Raw genomic sequence first — 17,330 nt, 5'->3', positions numbered from 1 at the left:
AACTCTCTTGCTGCAGTTTCAATTAACATTGAAATGTTGCTAGGTTTGTTATATCTAGCTTCTGTCATTCAGTAAATAAAATAATTTTTTTTTTTCCCTGCAAATAGGGGGTAACATAAATAAAACAGAATAATGTGAAAGGAGTACTGTCATTCCTGTCACTCTAACAAACCAATAACACTGTTGAGCTCGGATACTTTTTTTTTTTTTCCCCCAAGGAGAATAAATACACATTCCATAATGTTAAAAACAAAACGGATCACTAAGGAGTTTTTTGAGGACTAGATTTTAGTTTTTATTAGTTCTGTTTTGCAGCTGAAACTGATTTTGATGCCTTGTTGCAGTCTCATGTGATTCCTCACCAAACACAGATGTGCCATACCTAGAACTACGGGTTTGCCACGTAATTTCACTAATACACACAAGAGCTGAGTGTATTGCCAGTGCGGTCTCCAGGGTTTCTTTCCACTTAATAATTTACATGTGTATTTGCATATTACTGCTCATAATAGTACCTGGGCATAAAAATTTCAGCCACCTCTATTTTCATAATTTGGTAGAGAATGCAATTGAACTGCAAGAATCAACTTTAAAATAAATAAGGCCGCCTCCAAATCTTTCTACACCTGTCCTTGAAATGACTGGTTTGTGCAAGTATGTGTTGCTGTTGAATAAGTACGTTTTTGTTCTAAGATTTGCTGTCTGTTCTTTTAATTCCTTATAGCCATTTTACCATTTTGTTGTAAAATTCTTCAAAATAAGCTCTTTTAGTTATTTAATACCGTAGATGACAGTCTTTCTGCTCTCTAAGCATTATTTTATTTAGAAAGCGTTACCTTTGCTGCAGTTTTACCAACTACATGATAATGACTGTTGCTACTTAATGAGGAAAAAATGAGGTGTGCTTACAAAATCCGATCGTGTAAAGTTGTGTGTATGTTATGGTGATGTTTAAGAAAAAACAAGAGGATCTGTGTGTCCGTCCTCTGAGACCTGAGGAAAAACAAAACATTTGCAGAACAAGAAAAGGGAGAAACCTCTTTGCTGCTAGCATGATACTGCAAACAAGAAGGAAAGGGGGAAAAAAAAAAAAGACAACAAAAACAAACTAAAAGGGAAAGACTTGGCAAGATACTTCTAAATCATTCCTCTAATATTATTGGAAACGTTCATATTTTGTGAGATAATGCAAAACCCTATGTCTCTTTAAGAAAAGAGGAAAGTAACAGTTATATCAAGCTCATAATTGCTTTAAAAGGACTTATTTATGTTTGTGCCTTTTGTGGTTTTTTACGATGCTACTGCACTGCCCTGTTTCAAAATAGGGTATGGTAGTACTTTGTCAGCACTTCTTTTTTTTTTTTTTTTTTTCTTGTAGGATTCTGGTACTCATTTGTGTGTAATTGATGACTCTAATGAGCATATGCTCACTGTGTGGGATTGGCAAAGGAAATCAAAAATAGCAGAAATAAAGGTAATTATTGCACAAATTAATATTCTGAAATACAAGTGGTTTTATTCCCATAAATAGAACAGTTTGTGAGATGCACATTTGATCTTACTTGGAAACGGCAGCTGTGTAATACTGCTGGCTTGTGTGAGGGCACAAAACAAATGTATTCTTAACTTGTATGTTGGAAGGGGTTTGAATGTTGGAGTGCTTGCAATTACATTTTGCTCATCCCGAGGAGCCCATCCAAATAAAGCAATTCTCTAATATTTTCCTAATTAAAAAAAATAATAATCCTGGGATCTTTTAAGTAACTGAAGTGATGATTCTATCTGTAGTTGTTTATTTGAAATAAATACTTGCAGACATTCCTTATTTTTATTTTTGTCTAAATTGAATTCCACACGTTGATTCTTGGTACATGTATCTCTCCTCATTTAATAAGTCCATTATTACTTTTGTAGATTGTGATCTTGTCATCTTTCCTGTTTCTTTTGTAACCTTTTAAAATTCTGATCGATGAGAAGCATTCAAAGGTGTCGTGCTCAATGTTCATTTAAAGCTGATTCCACTGGAAACACCCAGTCCAATAACTTAGTATTGAAGTCCATAATTTGAGACACCTTACTTTGTGTTACACGATGTCAAGCAAGGAGATATTATGTGGAACTGAGTCATTTTTAATTTTTTTTGAATCATGATTCCGCAAGTGGAATACACTACAAACATGTATATGTCTGTATGATTATAAACCTGCAGTTTTAGATAATAAAATAAGGTTGATTTGACCCCTTTTCTTTAAGTAATGTTGATCAATACTGGTTATATTGTTTTTGTAAGTTTTAATGCAATTCTGTGTCAGTATTTTCATTTCCTTGTTAATATTTAATGTGAAGCTATTTGGCATGTGCCTTGTATTTCCCATTTTACTGACATCTGTTTTGACTATTTTCACTCTCCAGGGAGTTCCTTGGTGTTTCAGAATTGGCTAAAAACAGTTGGCAGGGCCAGCTTGCACTTCAGCACTTATTCACATTTAGGACTTGATCTTGCAGTGTCTTAAGCACTTTCCATGACAGGTGGTGTGAGCAGAGTTTCATCCGCTGAGCCAGGGTGCAAAACAGAAGCCTTTTCTCAGCTGAACTCCATTAAATTTTTCAGTCCTTGGTTTCCATACAGTTTGTGGATATATCAGATCCATTTGCATAGAGGGAACTGTGCGTGAGAAGTGTAGTTTGATAAATGCAGATATCAATAACTGAAACTGAAGCAAGCTGTTTTCCTAAAGCGAGGCAGAAATGGTCAGGTAGGAGAGGGTGCTCCCGCAGGTGCTGGTTCAGCAGCACTTTTCCGGATACTCCTGTAAAGCTTGAGCTTAAATCCCGTAGAAGTAAATGCACTGATGCGGTTACTGGTGTTTGTGGAGTCATTGCCTCCAGGAGGTTGTCTTCAAAGTCAGTTGGTTGAATATAAGTTAGAAGTTAGATAAATGACTGCTCAGGTTTTTTACATTTGTAAAATCTCTTGGTAAAGGATGAAATACTCACTGAGGTGTTGGTAATTCAGTAACAGTATATGCAGCCAGTAAAACTAAAAAAAAAAAAAAAAGTGGGACCCTATGTTTCAGAGCTTTGAGTTATGCAGGTTCCTTCTCTTCTTCCTGAGGGGGAAAGGAGAGGAAGAAAGAACCCGAAGGAGCTTTTATAGAATTTCAAAAAGAGAATGATGGATATAATCCTACTATGCTACCATTGTCTCACTTGCCTCTGTCACAGCTTTGTTATCCAGAACAGCAAACTAGTCTGTGTAAAAACTAATTAGGGGTTTCAACCCCAAAAAGTGTCTTTTATACACCATTTGCTTTCCACAGCAGTGTCTTAGCTATTGCAGAGAACAGAAGCTTTTGAGATTGAAAAAGTGAATGTAAACCCCTGACGTTTCTACTGAATTTTTGTTAAGATCTCTTACAAAGGTAAAAAAAATCAATATATATATATGTATAAAGTTATATGTGCAGTCATTCAGATATCTGATTTAGCACAGAACACTTAAGGAATACAAGGAGCTGTCTTAGCTCTTCATATCTCTGTTGTGAAACTTAGGATTTTACATGTGGTTTCAGTAATTAGTGTCTCATCTGAATAAATAGTATTTCTGTTGTTGTTGCAGACTACAAATGAAGTTGTTCTTGCTGTAGAATTCCATCCAACTGATGCAAATACCATAATAACATGTGGCAAATCTCATATATTTTTCTGGACCTGGAGCGGCAATTCATTATCAAGGAAGCAAGGGATATTTGGGGTAAGAATGTCTTGATGTCAGGTCTGTTTTAAATAGTATGATCAATGGTACGATCTGCTCACGCTTTCTATAACTTTGCTCTGTTGTTACCATGTACTGTTTGAGCAGAGAGGTAAACAAAGAAAAAAAGTTAAAATCTGCTTACGTGTATGCAGGGTGTATGGGTGTGGATACTTTATACTAATTGTGTAAAGAGTACAAGCAATTATCGCTTCTGCTTATTTTGTTTCAGAAATATGAAAAACCCAAATTTGTTCAGTGTTTGGCTTTTTTGGGAAATGGTGATGTGCTCACTGGAGACTCAGGTGGGATAATACTTATATGGGGCAAAACTACTGTAGAATCTACTCCAGGAAAAGGACCTAAAGGTAGGATACATTCACAGTTAATAGCAGATTTTAGGTAGTCTGTAGAAGACAAACGTAAAGGCTTGCATTAGAAAAGGGATAGGGAAACAGGCCTGCCTAAGGGTGTACGCTTCCTATTGTTAACAGGTGGTATGAAACTCCAAGTCACTTGAATTTGCTCGCTTAAGAGCAATCTAGAGTTTCTCAGTAATTATTGAGACTGTGCCTGAAACGAATGAAAACTACTTTGCCTAAATGTTTTGCATTGAAAAAATGTGCAGTTAATCAGCTTTGCTTTCATCTTGAGATTTGAAAAAGGCTGGAGGATCAGCTTGAGGATTCTGCAGGCTGCCTTTGCCTATTAAGGCTTATGTGGTACCATGCTTAGTCTCAGAGGAATACCATTAAGTGTTGAAGTTGATGTTAAAAGGACTTGTATGTGAAGGAAAAATATAATGTGTAGTTGTACCAGTTACACAAATAACAGTATCTGGTTTAGCAGATACTCAAGTCTTGGCTGTAATATATGTTAAAACCCATCGTATCTGAAATTTGGATTAAACTTACTCTTTAGGGCAAAGCTTCTGTGAAAAAGAAAGGAAAATTATTTGTTACCCAACATATGCAGACCTGGCATGGTTGAGCCCTTAGGTAACTTATAAATTTAAGGAGTATTTATTTTACTTGGCAGCTGTTTAAAACACTGGTTTAAACTGGTACATCAGGAAAACATTCATGTAAAAAGTAAATTTTTAATGTTAAGTCTGTTTTTGAAGGTAAATCTTTTTCTTGTCTTTCAAACTAACTGCAGTGGAAAAGTAATTTAACAGATTATCTGACATTTAATTTTGAGGTTCTTGTGCAAAAATAACCTTTTCAGGGTATAATCTTAACAGATTGAATAGAAGATTTATTTACATTGGCTTAATTAAATATGGGATCTTTTAGTTGGTTTATCACATTAGATTGGTCTCCAGACCTGGTCTTAAACTCTTTTTCACAATGTGAGAGCATGCTGACTTGAACTGACTTGAGTTATAGGCAGAGTCAGCGAAGTTAAGATGCTCTTTTTGGGTGTTTTTTTAGGCTTTTTCTGGGATTGCTATTTGATAGCACCAGAATCTTGTTTTTTTTAAAAGTGTGCTTTCCTGCAGGAGTTCTGTTGACACGAAGTCCTGATTGGGATGCGAAAAGCTTCCTTTACTACCTTTGCTGTTTAATTTTCTCATCTGTCTTTTTGATCTTTCCAGTGTTCTCCTTTGGGTAGACTGCTATATTGATAGATGCCAGATGCTGGTTATGCTATTTTTAAGTGTGGCAACATCCAGCATTAGACATTAGCTTCATGCATCCTGGAAACTTTGCTATAATTAATTTTCTTTTTATTCCCATAAGACTATAGACAACACGTCTTGGAGTTTCTTTTAATAAAATAATGTTAATTCTTTTCTAATAATCACTTGCTAAATACTTACTGACTGGAAAGGACAGTTTCTCTTGCATCTGGAAAAACTGTGCGCCCTTGGATAGAAGAGAAATTAAAGTGTTTTGCAGATAGTTGTTGTTATTGCCTTTACAAGTTGTAGGACAGTCAATGTCAAAAAAAGTCTCTATTCAAAAAGACAGGCCCCTTGTTTTATCTTTTTATCCTGTAAGAAAACACTACCACCTTGTGTTTGCAATACTAATGCAATACTAATAGCCTGACAGTCCAAACGTAATTATTCATTATACACTGTTACTTAATTCTGCTCCCAAAAGGCACAGCTTCTTGTAAACTCCAGGTCAAAAAAAAGTGGTGTTCTTTATTATATTTTTTTGTGCATGTAGGAGTATATCAGATAAGCAGACAAATCAAAGCTCACGATGGCAGTGTGTTCACGCTCTGCCAAATGAGGAATGGGATGCTACTAACTGGAGGTGGGAAAGACCGAAAGATCATCCTGTGGGATCATGATTTGAATCCCGAAAGGGAAATTGAGGTAAGAAAGCAAGGGTGACAAGGAAATTGCCTTGAGAAAGATATTGACTGGCCAGACAAAGCCCTCCCCACCCTTTGGAGGACCGGTGGTGAGGACAATAGAATATCTTCTGGTTGCTGTCTTTTTAGAGGATGACAAAGTTTTATTACAAAAATGTTTAGATTTTCAACCTGTAAGTGAGCCTATTTAAGGCTTCAGTTCTCCTCTGTTTAAAATGAACAGAAATTTTAAGTTTTTCTTTCCTCCAAGCCTTTCCTTAGTTTCTTTTATTCGTCCCTCTTTTGAGTGTTGCCAGTGTTTTTGTTAAGCTTGCCTGTCTGGAGGAAGGCAATGTTACCAGGAATTGAGGGGTTTAACAGAATTTTTGACACAAGTGAAATAATTGGTAGGATACATGTGGGATAATTCCATGAGATTAATTATTTTGTTGAAATGGTTATGTTGAGGAGCTTGTTTTAACTTTATTCTGAAACAAGTGTTTAGTGAATATGTATGTCTTTGGGTTTTGGCTATACGGCAATGCTAGGTAAATAGGGACAAACTAGAAAAAATTGTACATTATGGATTTTTTTTTTTTTTTTTTCACCCGTGGCAATAAAGTGACCTTTTGAAATAATGTGCTAATAACGGATTACTCCGCTTACCTAGTGTCACATTGATAGCAACATTTTTTCCTTAACACTTCTGTTAGGTTACATCTAGAATTTATTACCTTGAAACCACCATTGACCTTTAGAAAACATGGCTGAGAGTAAGCAAGCATTAGGCTTCTCTTCGTATCAGTGGTTTGGTTTTTCTTTTGTTAATAATGTTATGTTAAAGCTAATTTTTATATTGAGAAATATTATGAGAACCCTAACAGACAACTTTCTGAATGATTGATATTCTATCTTGTAGCTAATATTAGTCTATTTTATAAAGATAGATCATTTAGAAAACTGAATAAATGCACACTGTAAAATAGTGTATTAAAGCTTGCAATAAGCAAATTCAATAAAATCTGGAGTCATTGCTGACATAAGGCATATGAACATTTACTTAAGGCTAATCAGGAAGCATTAAATAAATCAGAAAGCATTTACTGTGCTACAAGATTTTTCTTGTTTTTCACAATGTATTTTGGAAAGTAAGCGGTAACTGTCTATTATTCCTGTCCTTACAAGAGATATTGTAACATTTTGGAGTGCGTTCGTTTGGTGTATTTGATGCTTTAAAATCCATGTAATTTAATTTGAAATTTTTTCCACTGAGACTTATTAAAATGGCATAATTGTGATTGTCTTGCAGTGAGATAGTCTTGTATGCTCGTACTGAACAAATAAAAAATAAATGCGGTAGGTTTCTGGTGAAGTCCTGATCTGGTGTATACATGATTGGATTGTTCCTTTTTACTGGGAGAACTGCAGTCCTGGTACTGTTGTTGTGCGCTATTTCTGGCCTTTGAAAATAAGCACCTATCAAGATGCGTGATGTGGTTTTATAGATGTTTCTTTTCCTAGGTTCCTGACCAGTATGGAACAATCAGAGCAGTAGCAGAAGGAAAAGCAGATCAGTTTCTAGTGGGTACTTCAAGAAACTTTGTTTTGCGGGGAACTTTCAATGATGGTTTCCTGGTAGAAGTACAGGTGAGCATAACTTTTTCCCTTTTTTTTTTTTTTTTTTTAAAACTATAACCCAAAAATGTAAAGGCTTTCGCTGCTGGTGTGTTATTTTAAGAGAGTCTTTATTTTATTCATTGTTAAATCACATGTGTTTTCTTTCTAGGGACATACAGATGAACTCTGGGGACTAGCATCCCATCCTTTCAAAGACTTATTTTTAACATGTGCCCAGGATAGGCAAGTTTGTATGTGGAGCTCTGTGGACCACACGCTGGAATGGACCAGGCTGCTAGATGTATGTCAACCGTTTAATGTTAAATAGAAAGCTGGAAAATAGGAAAAAGCATTAGCTTTATTTAACACACTTGTCCCATCTGATTGCAAGATAAGCAAAAATCCTGTAGTTATGGCTTTGAAAACGGCTATTCAGAAGCTTCAATAAACTTAGTGAGGCTCATCAGACATCGTATAGACTGTAATCTGGTTACCATTGTCTGATGCCATTCTGACAGTCCAAGTTGAATAAAAAATAGTCCTTTGCTTTTGTTACAATTTAACTTTTTTCTTAGTTATTCAAACAATCTTAAGAGGATATCGTATGATTGTGCAAGGTTTGGCTTTAGATATCCTTCCTTACTGTCATTGTTCATTTCATATCATGGCTAGTTCTGTCCTAATACCCCAGGAAAAAGTATCTTTTTACACAGAAATTTAGGCTTTTTACTTTCAAGAAGGTCATGTAGTACATGCCACTGATACATTAAAAGAAAATCTGTCAGAGGAGTACAAGCATGCTACTAGCTGATTGGTTTTTCCGTTATCAGTTCACTTTAGACTTTTAGGGTAGCTTTGGTATAAGGAGATATGTTTGACCGTAGAGAAGTGAGTGGGTGAGTGATGTTTTTGTGCCTCTCTGTTCAGGAACCAGGGCACTGTGCTGACTTCCATCCCAGTGGAGCAGTGGTCGCGATAGGAACACACTCGGGCAGGTAAATAGCTTTTGGCTAAGTTGTGATTATTGAAAGTTTAAAGGAGACATTGTGATACTATGCATCTTATCTGTTGGAATTAATTTGCTTTTTATTCTTTTTGCTTGAGGCTAGCCTAAAAAGCCTGGGCGAAGGGGGCAGATCTTTCTGACATGGGTTAGATGAAGACAGAGGTGTTAGGCTGTTTTGGTTTTTTAAGTACTCTTCCATGAAAGCCCAGATCTTGATTTTTATTTTTTTTAAACTATTTTTTTACAGGGGTTTCAGTAAGCACTACTTATTGGCTTTACCAAGTATCATATATTTTAATATTGTGTGCATGTTATCTTAGTTTGTAAGATGCGTGCGGTATAGATCTTTCGCTTTACCAAATGAAACACACTTGTAACATTTTAAATTGGTATGGAGAGACAGGTAAACAGGCTCGTATTTTGATTTTTGTGTAAGACAGAGTTCAACATGGCACATTGCTGAAATGAAGTGCTATTGAGCTGTTCATATTCTTCCTGAAATCGTTGTGTATTTGAAATCTCAGACCCATTACAAGTAATTAAATAACTTGATTCATAGCCCAAAATGCTTAAAGCAGATATTAAATGAGTCTAATCTGTTTAGGATTCAGTAAAGCCAAACCTTGGATGTGTCTTTATCTGTTGCTGTTCTGGTGCTGCTCTGCTGCCAGTACGGAGGTCAGTAAGGCGCAGGGGTAGGGCATTAAGGAAGTTGGGTTTGGTAGTTAAAGTTCTGACATCTGAAGAAAACTGGATTTTTACTTCTCTTCCCCTTCTTGTCTTTTTTGTTTCACAGTGGCGTGTTTTTATCAGGCCAGCACATCATGGTTTTGGTGTGTTTTTTACATACCATTTCCCATGATGAGTATTTCTGTATCATTTCCCTTTTTGGACTGTGTGCAGATAGTCTGCTGCAGGTTTTGTTACCACTACATTAAGCTGAAGAAGGCTAAATATCCCTGGGAACCCTAAGATGGGTTGATTTGTTCACTCTGATTAATGCTTTGCAGGTTCAACATTCAGTATTAAGTAAACATGGGAATTGCAAGTGTGAGTGAAAAAATATATTACTACTTTGGAATACCATTTCCCTGATGATTTAATCAGAAAAAGTCTACATTCACAGATGTCAATTATCAGTAATAAATGTCTGTCATGGGTCAGAATTTGTTTTCCAAAAGAGAGTAGTTTAGGGGGGTTTGTTTCTAATGTAATTTTTAGATAGATAGATTATTAGTATTTTTTTAAAGCAAAGGAATGGGAAGACAAGAAACAGATGAACATGGCAAAAGTTCTTTCTTGTTTACACGAACTCACAAACAAGTTAAGCATGTTTTCTTTGGTAACAGTTGGGAGAAAAATCAATAAAAAGCCAAAGAGTCACTATGTTACAGCTGGCACACTACTCATCCACTTATTTCATCCGATCTATGGCTCAGAAGTTCAGTTGGCAGCCAAGCTTTGCATTTCACAGCCCTTAGGACTTTTTCAGGATCAGCTGCAGTTCACGTCTTTCATTCCTTCACTTTGGAAGGAATTTCCTCTCCTGAAACACAGCCTCAGGGTGGACCCCAGCTGTTTGTGAGAAGGGCCTGTGTGGGGCATCCCCATGAACTGCTGTAGCTGCTAGACTGGAGACATGTTTCATGGAGACTTGCTGGCAGTTGCAGGGTTTGCCACAGCATTGGGTGAGCTTGGAAGATTGAAGAGAGCACGTCTGATTACAGCTTGTGGAAGCATCAAGAAACAGCTGAACTAGATGTCACCAGTGCTTCCTTTCTTAAATTATTATCAAAATTGTCACAGTGCACTGACTCCTTCCATGGTTAGCTTAGATTGCTGCTAGGTCTCCTGTTCAGAAGAATTTTTGGAGAAGGACTGGTGTCACAAAATGCTGTTTCCTGGTGCCAAATGAAGTTCACTGTACACTGTTGAGAGGAGCAGAAGTTTTGCATTGTGTTTGATGCCATACCATACCACCTCTGTGCTTTCAGTAAAATTGGGCGGATCTGCATGTATTTGAGGCTTTGGGTGTTTTTTCATCTTAGATGATATTAACTGGAGGATTACCTGGTTCGGGTAGCAGCTTCAAAAGACCAGCCTAAAGAGATGGTCTGGGGTCCAGCATCAAAAGGCACGTCCCTGCTGCAGCAGCCTCCCTGCCTTGCCCTGCCCTGGCTGTGTATTCTGGGATGCGGAGGGCTCAGCCCTCCCCTTGGCTGGCTGGCAGAAGCACTGTGCAGCATGGTCACCCGCAGGAGGGCATGGGAAAGGGGTGCCCACCCACTTGTGGAAGAAGGCTGCTTTTGGTTGTTACTGTGCTGATCATCAGGTTTTATATCCAGGCACTGCAATTATGCTGCTCAGGATAAACAGGCATCTTGCAGTGTCTAGATAAATAGATTTTATTTTACAGTGTAGTGCCTAAGTTTTCTGGTAATGCAAAAACCTGTTTTGCTGTCTGCCCACCTGGGCTGAAGCAGTGAGGAGCCTCCACCCTGTGCTGGATTCAGGAAGATAGAAAAATAAGAAAATAAGCTTCTCATGTTGCTTGAAACCCAGATGACTTCAACTCAGTGATGCCTCCATGTGTGTTCTTCCCACTTCTCTTGTTGTCCCATTGGGATGTACTTCTAGAGCAGTTTGGCTGTCATGGTCAAAAACAGTCACAAGACTGTTTTTCTTTCTGTGGTGGCAAAATAGCACAAGTACCCTGATTCTTCCCCCGTGCCAAACTCTTTTGTGGTTTTAATTGGGTTTTGGGGTTGTTTTGCGGTTGGCTTTATTATTTATCAATTTATTTTGGTTTGGTCTTTAATATCCACACCCTTATCAGCCAGGTAAAATTGTAGAAGTGTTTGGCAGGGCCAAGGAGGGGCGTAGTTTGAGCTAAATAGCAGAATATCAACTTCAAGCTCCTAATGTATTTATAGAACCTGCAAAGCTTTGGTTTTGAAGATTGGAAATCAGAAGTCCACTTTCAGCAGAGAATTACAGCAGAGAAACTAAGCATGGTTTCTGCTGCTGCCCAGTGGAAACATATTGGCTGTTTTCCACCAGTTCCATCTGCCTTGCACACAGATTATTCAGCAGTCCGTGGCATGTGGGGCTGGTTTTTTTCATTTGTATGTCATATAATTTCTTTCATGTGGTTCTCTAATTACAAGCTGGTTTTAAACCAATGGGGTCTAGGCAACTTTCCAGACACTTAGCTGTCGGACACTGAATCAGCACGAGCTGGAATCTAATCTCCATCCATAGAAAGCAGCAATGCGCACTGTTACTCCTGGAGTTTCTTTTAGGTTATGTAGGTTTGTTGTGGAATAAATGGTCCTAGCTTTAGCAGCGTTCCACTGAGTTCACTGTGAGGCAGCAGGCAGAAATAGCCTTACTCGTTTGCACAGTGTGTGAACTTGCCGTTTGCCACTAGAGATGGAAACCTGGCTGTGGTGTATGCATACAGGTGTGAGATCGGAGGTTTGGAGCCAAAAAATAAATTCAGAGTACAGCTTTAATGTATTTAGCCATGTTGACATTGCTGTTTTCATTATATACACGTATATTTTTTTTTAAATTAAATTATCGTTGTCTTTGCTTTGCTAATGTTCGCATACTTAGGAGTTAGGTGGGCTTTAGAACCGTAGCCAAATGCTCAGGTTCTGCTGACCTTGCCTGTCGTGCAGTCAGTGGCTGTTTCGGTGTACGGGCCGCAGAGTTTTTGTAAGCTTCTCTGAGCTTTTTACATATGCCTCATAACTAATACTGCAGGTTAAAAGTTATTGTTAAATAATTAAAAATGCAATTAGTTACCTTAGTTATAAACCATCCCGATAAATAAAAAAAAAAAGCTAGGTTATGAACCATTGAATTTCAGTAAATGGTTATTCTTCCTTACTTTCATCAAATTATTCAAAGAAATGGAAAGGACTGAGGGGAAAATACTGAATTAGAATGTACTTTGTGTTTAAAATTAGTATGGAAATGTTCTCCACTCCCCTCTCCTCCTCTTATTTTATTTTTTTTTTAAACTTTGCTTCATGCAAATTGAAAGATCATTCTTTTATATCACAGCTGTTCTTCAGAACAGGGAAGAAGTAGTAGTTTACAATTCAGCTGTGGCCTTAAGGCTTCAGGATGATAAGGTGCAGTCATATTAGCTCTCTGGTGGCATGTTTATCATCCAGTAGACATTTTGGTGATTACTGCAGTGTCCAAGGGATGGGGAAAAAATTGGGTGGTGTTTAGAAGCGTTTATATATTCTTCACTGAAACTCGTATGGCTTCATGAACCAGAAAAATGTTCCATTAAAAACAGATGTGCACTGTTTTGCCCTTGAGGGGCGAGCATGGGAAGATGAAGGCAGCAATGATGATTGCTGTTTCCCTTGCTTTTCTTGTTTAGTGGGACTGATACTCATTGGAATTCTCCTCTCTCTAGGTGGTTTGTTTTGGATGCAGAAACGAGGGATCTGGTTTCAATACACACTGATGGCAACGAACAGCTCTCAGTGATGCGCTACTCAGTAGGTAGGCACACTTGTACATTCAGAATAAATGGTGATAAATGCAGTGTCTGTTCTGTTGAATGTTGTTAAGCTGTTCCCCAATCACTAGAAAAGGCAAAGCTTTGAAATAAATCGCTTAAGATGCTCAATATATACTGAGTACTTGCTTACAGATTTGTCTGTGTATGCTAAATCTTGTGGGTTTGTAACTGCAAGCATTACAGTTGCCTTTCCCAGCTTTTCCTGCATGTCGAACTGTGCTGTTATAATAAATGTTAGCTTTGCTCCCAGAAAAATGAAAAGTTCTTAACTAGTTAACAGGTTAACAGAAAAGTCTGTAAGAAGCTTAGTATTTCAGTGATGTTTTAATACACTACTTAATTAATTTTCAAGTTTATTAATACAAAACCATAAAACTAAGCTCAGGTCTGTCTGAAACCCAGAGCTGTTTATTAGGTATTTGCTATGGGATTTGTAATCCAAGCCAGTATTGAGTCTCCTCTTCAGACATGACATGACAGATCAGAGGCTGACTCTCCGTTAAAACTGGATGGAAGAACACTCTTGTAAATCTGTTTCTTGTTTGGTTTTGGATAGCATGCCGTGTCAGTGGGCAAAATGTTCCACTGCTACTGCCACATCTGCCAAGTGTGGCGATTTATTTTAAAGCACTGATGTTCATTGACACTAGAGGCATTTGATCGTGATTCAAAGGAACTCTTGCCCATGTATTTTATTTTTTTTTAATGGAGATGACATAGGTTAGAAAACTGCTTATGGTGTTTGAATGCTCTAGTTCTTCTTTAGACATTTAGTGCTGCTTGATACGCATTCTCCACCTCCAAAGCTAAGCTAACTGTAGAGTAAATACTGTTCTGCATTTTTTGTGTTACAGAAAACTCAAGCCTGCCTGCTGTTGACAATTTTCAGAAGTCCAGTGCAATCTGAGAATTAATACCCTGTCCATTGGACACTTAGTTAGAAAAAGCATAAGTGAAAGAACTTGCCCAAAACCTGTACCCACAAAGTAAACAGATAGTGACCTGAAAATGTGAACATAATGTAAACAGTTATGTAAACCTTAAATACAGTTTGTAAGCAGTAGTTTAATTGAGACTATTGTCTTAGTGATAAATCTGAAATCATTACATTTTGGAAAACAATCATTCTGTTAATTTATGTCAAATATTTTGTGTTGTAGATGGCACCTTACTTGCAGTTGGATCCCATGACAACTTTATTTACCTCTACGTAGTAACAGAAAATGGAAGAAAGTATAGCAGATACGGAAAATGCACTGTAAGTTTTGGAGCAAATATAATCAGAGCAGTTCTTGCATTTCAATGTTACACATACACTAAAATGTTAAGCAGTGGCACTGTATGCGAAATGATGCTTTTCCATTTTTAGTTTTGGTTATACATTTTATGGGGTTTTTTTCAATATTTGATTGATTTTAAGCTTCAGTCTGATGGGTACTGCAACCATTAGTGTTAGGTGGACACTTTTGCATCAGGTATGACTGATTTCTCAGACTACTGACTTTTTCTTTGAAATGGGAAATTAGCAGGAAGATAAGAGAAGTGCCTTGGTACCTGTATACTGAAACTTTTTTGGGGGAAAATATTACACTTACTTGGGAGTATTTTCCCCCTGTTGATAAAGTACTCCTTGGACCTGCATAGTATTAGATAGTGCAATTTCATTAGAGTATGTAATTTTGAGGTTGCAAATATGTGCTATTATCAGTTGTAATTGTTACTAGAAAATTTGGAATTGGGGGGTTATGTTAACAATACATTTCTGGCCCAGGACAAATAAACCGTAAGTGTAGCAGCCCATGTAGTGGAGTTTGTATTTACATGACGTTATCCCAGTGCTAAAAAGACATACTTTTTCCCTGAAGTGTTCAGTTATCTAACATCCTGGCCTTAAGTTCAGCTATCTCTTAAAGGTTAATGGGAATATTTACATAGAGAACATCTGAACCTTAATGGGTTTTGCAAATGATACCATAAAAATGGATTCACATTTGAAATGTGAAGTGTTTTGGGGGTATTTTTTAAGGAATGCATCCCCCACTCAAAGTGCTTGTCATGTGTTTGTCACTGATTGCATTTCTTTGGTTTTGAAAATAAGATAACTTCTGAAGTTGCTTTGTTGATTTGAAAATGGGAGGTAAGGGGACCATAAAGCTAAACTGTGGGGGTTTGGTGGGGTTTTTTATTTTATTTCTAAGAAAAAAAAAATATTCCTACAATGTTTGCTGCAAGTCTTGCAGTGGAAACTTAGTGTAGAGGGAAATGAACATGCATTAGCCAGTCTTCTAGTGCCGCACGTGGTGCCTTTGAGAGATTCCTACCCATAATTTGCTGAGGATACCACGTGCTGCTAGAGCATGGGGGTCCAGAGCAGCCTGTGTTCAGCTGTGGCCAGGGACATGGAGCCGCCAGGGCGGTCAGGGGGGTCTCGCTGCTGGCATGGGGTGCAGCTGGCACGGGAGGCTGTTGAGTGTGCTGGGGACTCCTCAATGGCAGGGTTGTGGTGTGGAGTAAGTCAGAGCATCCTGCAGCCCCCAGGCAGGGTGGTGATGGGGTTAGCCGATAGCACAACGGTCATGAGATGAGAAATCAGATCTGCAGCCTTCCCAGGGACCTCAGGCAGTGGGGAAGAGGCTGAGCCTATGGGGGGGGTCAGGCTGGGAGCCCAGTGGGGCTGGTGGGGTTGGCAGCAGGTGGCTGCACCTCAGTGCAGCATTTCACCCCGTCACTTATTTTTTAACCGTAAAAGATAAAATCACTCAGAGATGGCTAATCTTAACAAACATAATATTTAGCTTGCTGTGTACTTCAAGGTCTTTCTGAGCTCTTTGAATATGTGTGAGATCTTAGATTTCTGTACATCATATGAATTATGTATCAGGAGAGAACATTTTGTAATTTAAACCAGCAGCTGTATTTGTCTGTCCCTCTGCCTTGGCAGGAAAGGGGTTTGTAAAAATGGGGATGGGAGAAACGGGCGTTGTTACACTCGGGCAGAAGCGTTAAGGCTTCAAAGCAGATTTCTGCTAACCACTTTTCTCAGTCTGAGTGGCTGCATGTAGAAGCCAAAATTAGCAACCTGGTTTCTGTCGGGGCTGATCTGCCCCAGCCCTTCCAGCCTGCGCGGCAGCTCCGTGTTGGCTGCCCGGAGCGTGCTGCGAGGCTGCCCACCCGCTGTCCCGCACCCTGCGCCTCCCCTCCGCTCCGTGCCAGCACCGGCTGACCGCCGCAGGGACACCCAGGCACGCTGCGGGCCGGAGCGCTCTCCTGGCCGGTGCTGGGGTCCTGGCACCGCGTCCTTCTGGCGTTCTTCTGTCATTCAGTAGCCTCGCGGGTGACCTCCAAGTAGTATGACTCAGTCCTCCTGGTAGTCAACTTCTGGTTGTTTCTTCCAACTTGAATACGTTATTTGAATACTTTCAGAAGGATTTTATCTACTGAACCGGCATCAGCTTGTGCTTAAGGGCTCTGTGCCCGCTGTTAGATTTAAATCCCCTTTCAGCCACAAACAGGCTCACTGCTGCTGCCGGGGAGGCCAGTCTGTGACCTGTGAGCGTGTTCCCACAGTGAGGGATAGTGTTGGTTGTGACCAGAAAGAATTTCAGATGAGCCGAAACAACCGTTGCGACTAGTGCAGCTGTTTTTTGAGGGCTCCAGCTATGCAGTCAGCAGGGTGAAGGTATGGGCTGGGGTATGAGCTTCCAGCGTGTCAGCAGCTCCAGGGTAGCTGGCGCTGTCTCTTGTTTGCCTTGCATCTTGAGAGGTCTGTTAGCAAAGTAGAAGCAAGTGCTGTGCATTTACCCGAGAGAGCTGCGGGGTGAAAGCACCGGAGGCAGCTGTGCTGAAGTGTTTGATACGCTGGACTTAACCTGAAATAATTAGTGTGCCCATCCTATAGGCTTGTGGGCATTTCAACCCTTGCACTACTTATGTCTGAAACAGATAAACATTGCCAATTAATTGGGCAGTTTCCTTTTATTTAAATAGTTTTATTAGCTAGTGATAATATAGGTAATTGTATTCATTGTATATAAAGGTACAGAAAAGGAAAGAGTTGCCGTATCAGTGGACAGCTACCAAACAAAGATTTTAATAGAAAA

General features: G+C 38.8%; 1 protein-coding gene across 6 annotated transcripts in view; it reads left to right on the top strand.

The window, feature by feature from the left end:
• EML4 (EMAP like 4) overlaps window positions 1–17,330 on the top strand; it is a 162,849-nt gene that overhangs the window by 134,441 nt on the left and 11,078 nt on the right. For all 6 annotated transcript variants that reach the window (XM_037405244.1, XM_037405243.1, XM_037405242.1 and 3 more), the window contains 9 exons: window positions 1,379–1,474; window positions 3,620–3,754; window positions 3,987–4,122; window positions 5,932–6,083; window positions 7,583–7,708; window positions 7,848–7,979; window positions 8,606–8,673; window positions 13,123–13,211; window positions 14,391–14,488. In XM_037405244.1, the coding sequence (XP_037261141.1) occupies window positions 1,379–1,474; window positions 3,620–3,754; window positions 3,987–4,122; window positions 5,932–6,083; window positions 7,583–7,708; window positions 7,848–7,979; window positions 8,606–8,673; window positions 13,123–13,211; window positions 14,391–14,488 (1,032 nt within the window). The remainder of the gene's footprint in view (window positions 1–1,378; window positions 1,475–3,619; window positions 3,755–3,986; window positions 4,123–5,931; window positions 6,084–7,582; window positions 7,709–7,847; window positions 7,980–8,605; window positions 8,674–13,122; window positions 13,212–14,390; window positions 14,489–17,330) is intronic.

Source organism: Falco rusticolus, chromosome 12 (genome assembly GCF_015220075.1).
Source record: "Falco rusticolus isolate bFalRus1 chromosome 12, bFalRus1.pri, whole genome shotgun sequence".
NCBI classification, from domain to species: Eukaryota; Metazoa; Chordata; class Aves; order Falconiformes; family Falconidae; genus Falco; species Falco rusticolus.
Note: the sequence above shows the minus strand (reverse complement) of the source record. Positions and strands in the feature narration are given on the sequence as shown.